Below are 6,283 nucleotides of genomic sequence, written 5' to 3'. Positions count from 1 at the left end.
TCGCCACAGAGATGCTGAGCTGACTGCCAGGCTGAGCTTTCCCAAGAGGAAGCATGCCACCCCACTCTTCCCACGAAGAGGCAGACCTTCTCAAATGGCAGGGCGGTGGGCCCACAGGCAGCCAGGGAGGGAGGCTGAACAACAGGCTTGCACTGTTTAACAGGCATCAGAGCCACCAACTTGGAGACAAGAGCATGAGACTGCTTTTTAAAAGTCCCACACCCTCAAAAATTACAGCTGCTCAGTATTACTAATCTGAGAAGGTTGAATTGCCACCTATTGCACAGCTGTCATCGTAACATGTATCAGAAATTCCAGTTTCAGTAAAAAAACATGCATGTGTGAGAGAGAGAGGCAGCAGCAAGCCTTGGCAGAGAAGAAACGAGCTCTGTCACTCTCTACAAGCAGAAGCAGCTCTCAGAGGAGCCTGACTGCACTCAGCTATGTTAGTAAACTTTGGAAAGTTTTGGCCTACAAAACCACCAGGTTGTTTCCAGTTGCAGCAGTGAAGGTGGGCCTTTTGGACTGGATTTTCCCCTTAGGCTGTGTTAGCCCTAGTGTGGACTGCAGGACTGCATTGAAGACTGGTATCACACTGCTCTGGTGCTGCACAGCTCCTCATTTCAGGTCAAGGCACCAGCAAGGTGAATACAAAACTGATTCATCCAGGTAACCACCAAAACACTCACTGTCTGAGCACCATCACCCATCAGATCAAATAATCAGAAAGTTTTTTTAAAATAAAAATACTTAACATTTATTCACCTTTGAAGTCACCATAGTAAAATTGTACACGCTATGAGTAACCCAGCAACATTATTAAAAAGCTACCAGAAACATAAGGCAATTTGTACAACCATTGAAAGAAATACACAGCATGTTGAAAACAGAGTGAAATATTACTCAAACAAGACAACGCTTGATACACACTAGAGTGACAAGAACCAGCATTAAGTTTTAAACAAAAATAAAGATGTCATGGCTACAAGTATTATACAGTGATAAATACTTCAAAAATATATTAAGATATATGGAAATTCTCATTTTGTCATGGAAATCCAGAGAAATTCCAGCCTCCACTGGATTTCAATATACCAATTAAGGTTTAATATTTAAGTTCCTTTCCTTTCAGTAAGAACCAGTACTGCAGCCATTACTGTCCTGTATCAATACTTATCTTCTTGTAGTGTAATGAAATCAAGCCTTATGTTACATTAAGCCCTAATGCCTCTTGCATCACAGGCACCAATTGCTCTAAATCAACCAATGAGTTGCCTTTTGGTAACAAGTGCTGTGCACAGCATTTGAAGCCATAAACCACGTTAAATCACAGTCATTGTTCGCCCACTTTACAGTATTAATGGAAGGCGGGTTTGAAGACTTGCCCCCATGTAAATAAGACATCTCGAACAGAGGGTTTAGTAGCAAGTCCACCATAATGTATTCCTAGCATAACATCAAGCACTCAGAAGTTACAGTACATGAACCATGCTATAGTTTAGGTTACACCTTCAAAAAGAAAGTCCAGAGGATGTTTGGAGACAACAGGTTTTAAACACGCACAAATAGTGCTTTAGTACACGTTTGTTTGTGCTGTTACTGGGTAGCGAGTGAAGCAGTTTATAGCCAAGGGTTTGGTGAGGCAGTTTTCTGAGCCAGTTTAAAAATATAGACTTCTTCTTAGAGGGTCTGTTCTATAGAAAATAAAGTGAAATCTGGTAAATTGTCAGTTTTGAGAGTACTTTCCCGTGGCAAGATCCGTTCATCGGCCTACCGCACCAAGAGGAAAGCCAATCCTGCCATCCCAATCCCCGCTGCGGCTGCCATGATGGCATTGCCAATGGTGCTGCTCTGCTCAGCCGCCTCGGAGCCGTGCCTGCCGAAGAAGCGACAGAAGCCATCCTAGAACAGCAAGAGAAAGGACATTGAGTTGCCTGGCTTGCAATTAACTGGATTTCTTTTAACAAGCCTTTGGGCACAGTTTGGTTCACGCTCCCAGCACAGGGTTTGTCAGCTGTAGAAACCTCTGTTTTAACCATAGAAGTCTAAGCCCACTGCCTTGGGTACACACAAAAATGCTTTGTGAGAGCCCTTGCACAAGGCAACTGAAAGAAGTAGCTACAAGCATTTGCTCAACAGACAATTGCAAACTTCCTATTGAGATGCTCGGCCTATCATTACATTATTTTTGCCCTTTTAGGTAAGTTTCTGACGGAAGCTGCCACCATTGTTCCCCCTTGAGTTTCAGAAAGCATCTGAAACACAGGATATGGAAATTTCCACTTGAGAGAGACAGTAGGCCCAAGCTGGTCCCATTTTGGTGGACATGGTGCTGATTACACACTCTCCTGGAAGGGCCGGGTGGACACTGCTCAGAGCTGACCTATGACAGAGCAAAGCTGGCAGCTGCTCTCCCAGATCGTTGTGATAATCAGAAGTGGCAGCAATACAACTCCAGATGGTCGTGTTTGAACTCTGCTCCGCAGATGTCTGTGTAAACAAGTTATATTCTTAATTTCTTCCGGAACTTTGTTCTTTACACTTTAATTTGTGCGAACAGGCAGTGCGATTTTGCCAAGTGACAGTGTGCACTGCAGCCAACGACCACACTGTTCTGAGCAGTCAGATGGACCAGTGACCACTGGAAAACCAAATTCATTTTGGTCTCTGGAAAAGTCAACGAAACCAGTGGCTGCTTCCCCTCCTTTCTATTTTTAGTGCTTATTTGTACTGACACCAAGTATTCCACTAGGACTGAAAATAGGAAATGTGGACAGTTCTGCGGGATAGCTGACATTTTGTGCAGATATGCAGGCAAAGCTGCACAGACTCCTTAAAAACCGTACCTTCAGTGTGCATCTCGAGGGGCAGAAAGTCCACACCTTCCCCGGGCCCGACCTGACCTGACCGGCTTCGGGACAAGCAGGAACAAGAGCCGCAGGCCTGGCGGGTGAGTGCCTCCACACACAGGTGTATTTAAGAACAGGCACATGGGTAGTTTTTCCTTACACCTGGGAGGGGACCTGTGCTAGCCTGCTCACCGACATCCGCAGGCTGCGGACCCAAGGGGGAAGGCAAACCTCGCCGCCTCAGCCAGCAGCATCACTCCTGCGATTCCAGGAGGCTGCACCCCGAGGGATCCGGCTGAGCCGCAGAACAGGGCACCCCCAGGCCCCTCGCTGAGCCACCAAGAGTCGCTGCGGCCAGGAGCCCCCGGGGATGCTCCGCTGGTCCCGCCGGCGCCGCGCACGCCCATCGCCGGCAGCGACCCCGGCACGTCCCCCCGGCCGTACCCCACCGCTGCACGGCGCCGGGGGACCGGCCTGCCCCGCTAACCGGGGAGGGGGCGAGGGTTCCCGGCACCCACCCCAGGCCGCCCCCGTCCCCGCTCACCCATCCGCCGTGCGCCTCCAGCCACTCGCCCCGCTCCTCGGCCAGGTAGGCGGCCAGGTGCGCGGCCAGGCAGCGCGGCCCGTCTCCGCAGCCCCGCTCGGCCAGCGCGGCCGCCAGCGTGCCCGCGAACACCACCAGCGCCAGCAGCCGGCCCCAGTTGAGGCCGCCGTCGGCCTCCAGCTGCGCCGCCACCCGCCCCAGCAGCGCGGCCGCCTCCCGCGGCTCGGCCCGCGCCAGCGGCGCGCACGAGCGGAAGAAGGGCCGCTCCTGCCGCTCCAGCTCGGCCGCCGCCCGGCGCAGCGCGGCCGCCGTGGGGCTGGGGGGCAGCGCGGCGCCGCCGCCGCGGTGCTGGAAGTAATCCTCCAGCAGCAGCGCCGTCTCCTCCTTCAGAGAGCCCGGCATGGCGGCTGCCCACGGCGGCGGCCCCGCAGCAGCAGCTGCCGCCGACTAAGAGGCGGGGCGGCCCCTTCGCCCGGCCCGGCCCGGCCCAGCCCGGGCGCTCCCCTCCCCCGGGGCGGGGCCGAGCGGGGCGGGGGCAGCGCGTTCCCGGTGGAGAAGGGTCCGCCCGCACGCCCCGGGAGGCACTTGTGGAGCAGAGCTGCGGGTCTCTCTGGGCAGCCGAGGGAAACGCTCAGTTGTATTAATATATATTAAATGTATTAATGAATACATATCAGTTGTATTAATATATATTTTTAATATATCAAAATACTTGCTTTAATATTTTAGGATTTAGGGTTTTGTGAGTTTTTTTTTCACATTATTGCTCCAAACCTGTATTTTTTGCACCAAAGGAGATGCAGGTTTTCCAGGACCGTGGGATGAATGCATTTGTGTATTTACTCAGCAAATGCAGTGGTGTTTGCTTTTTGATGGGCATATAGGAAAAATTTAGGATTAGGACCTGTCACGGGGCAAAGGGGGGGGGCCTTCACACTGTTGGTGTAAAATAAAATGGATGAGAACAACATTGGTGTCATTTGCACAGCACCATGGCGCTATCTCAGCGAGACACCTTGCCTGCACCCCAGCTGTGCCCTTCCAGCTCCGAGTACCATCAGCTGCTTCACAGACTAGTGGGACTCCCATAAATACCACCCCAAGACTGATGGCAGATCCAGCACGGGGTACATCCAGCCTGTGCTTCCTGGCCAGTGCTGGTTTGCAGGTGAGGTTCTGATGGTGGCCTGGGGCAAAGTGAGGCTGTGACCCACTGTCACTGCACAGCCCTGCAGTGGGAGAAGCATTGCCACAGCTGCCTAGGACCGGGTCACTCTCACCTCTCATCCCACAACCGGCTCAAGGTGACCAACATGTCAGCACAGGACTGCTTGGCTTCATTCCACCTATATTGAGATACAGCTGTCTCCATTTTACATCCCTGTTAGAAAATCTAAAAATAGATGGTTGGAATCAATCCTGTTGCAATTTCTCAGATCGCTGTCAAGAATTGGAGTCGCTCCTAAGGCGAGCTCTTAGTTTTTCATCCCGTATTTGGCTTTTGTTTTGTTTTGAAGCAGGGAAATACAATCTGTGTTTATGTGCTAGAGCAGTAGCTGGAATGATATCTTTACTTTTCACAAGAGCTTTACACACATGCTTTTTAAACTATTTTTCCTTACGATTGTTAATCCTGGAGCAGGAATTTCCTATTGCATTCCTCACAGCAGGAGAGCAAGAGGGAGAGGCTGCTCTTTCTCTAGCAATATCCTCTTCCACCCTTCCTGTTTATATAGCATTTTTGTTTAACAGGACGGAGCCGTCTGATAGTGACTGCCCCAGCTATAGCTCCTTCTCTCCATATTCTGAAATAAAGGTGTTTCTCATATAAATAGCTTGACAGACTAAGGGGGGTCTCAAAGTGCTGGGATTTCCAAATCTTCCCTGGCCAGTCTTTAACAAGCAAGAAATACAATGGGTACTTCAGTGTCCTGTTCCTCTATCTGTCAGTTTATCTGTCATTTATGATGAGAAGTCGAGTCATTTATCTGATGGGAAGTTGAGGCCTGTCCTGTTTCATGCTTTCACCACTATCTCAGGAACAAAAAAGATGATTTTTCACAGGTGGCAAGACCATGCAGCCCAATACACAAGTCCATAGGCAGTGGCCCTGAAGTGGAAGAACCACGGGAATTTTCCTGTGTAAGAACCAATGCTAGATGCGATGTCAGCCTCATTCTCACTGGATCTGGTCACAGTTTGAGCACTGATGTCACTCAGAACAAGCTGGCTCAGCACTTTCCCCAGCCCCTGAGAGGAGAGGAAATGAAACAATGCACCTAAATTAAGGAGGTGTTTTTTCAGTGTCTAAACTGAGCACTTCCACCAAGCACCTTCATATTGACCACAAATTCTACACTGAGGTGGAGAGGACAGCTGGCCCCAGCACAGTTCTCTCCTGACAAGGCAGAAAGCTGAACTGCTGCATCTCAAGGTGATCTGCACATCTGGTTCACCCAAACAGTGACAGCCCCAGCATTTCAGCGACCAGCTTTCTCTGGCATCCCACTGCAACTCGAGGAGAATCCTATGCGCCCACAAACACATACTCTGCATTTTCCAGATAAGGATCTGGAAAGAAAACATCACATTAGCTGCGATCCTTCTGAGCAGGAAAACAACCTGAATTCTGGCGTCCTGAATGCAGGGGGAGCTCAGATGGTGTTTCAGGTACTTTCAAGGACTGCTCACTCTCAGTTGCTGTGGCTCTCCTTGGGTATTTCCAGAAAACATTCCAGAAGCAATTTTCTGGTAGATCTGGGCTTTGCCCTAGATTTTGCAGGAAAAATGATCTAAGGAGCTATATGGTACAAAAAGTGAATGTCAAAAAAAGCAAAAAAACCAACAAAACATAGCTACCATTGCAAGTACCTAACAGCTGGGAAAAACT

At 50.0% G+C, this 6,283-nt stretch overlaps 1 protein-coding gene across 1 annotated transcript; it reads right to left on the bottom strand.

Annotated features, from left to right (window-relative positions):
• Window positions 1-730: 730 nt before the first annotated feature.
• Window positions 731-3,887, bottom strand: BCL2L10 (BCL2 like 10). The gene is made up of 2 exons (XM_064668768.1): window positions 3,394-3,887; window positions 731-1,902 (listed from the first exon to the last, which is right to left on the bottom strand). The coding sequence occupies exons 1-2, from the start codon at window positions 3,793-3,795 to the stop codon at window positions 1,771-1,773; spliced, it is 534 nt and encodes a 177-aa protein (XP_064524838.1). The 5' UTR covers window positions 3,796-3,887; the 3' UTR covers window positions 731-1,770.
• Window positions 3,888-6,283: the final 2,396 nt, after the last annotated feature.

This window comes from Pseudopipra pipra, chromosome 12 (genome assembly GCF_036250125.1).
Source record: "Pseudopipra pipra isolate bDixPip1 chromosome 12, bDixPip1.hap1, whole genome shotgun sequence".
In the NCBI taxonomy this organism is placed as follows: domain Eukaryota; kingdom Metazoa; phylum Chordata; class Aves; order Passeriformes; family Pipridae; genus Pseudopipra; species Pseudopipra pipra.
This window is presented reverse-complemented; position numbering and strand designations above follow the sequence as displayed.

Coding starts and splice junctions, on each gene's coding strand:
- BCL2L10 (XM_064668768.1), bottom strand. CDS start 3,795: ATGCCGGGCTCTCTGAAGGAGGAGACGGCGCTGCTGCTGGAGGATTAC. Junction 1,903..3,393: donor TGGAGGCGCACGGCGGATGG/GTGAGCGGGGAC, acceptor TTGCTGTTCTAG/GATGGCTTCTGTCGCTTCTT.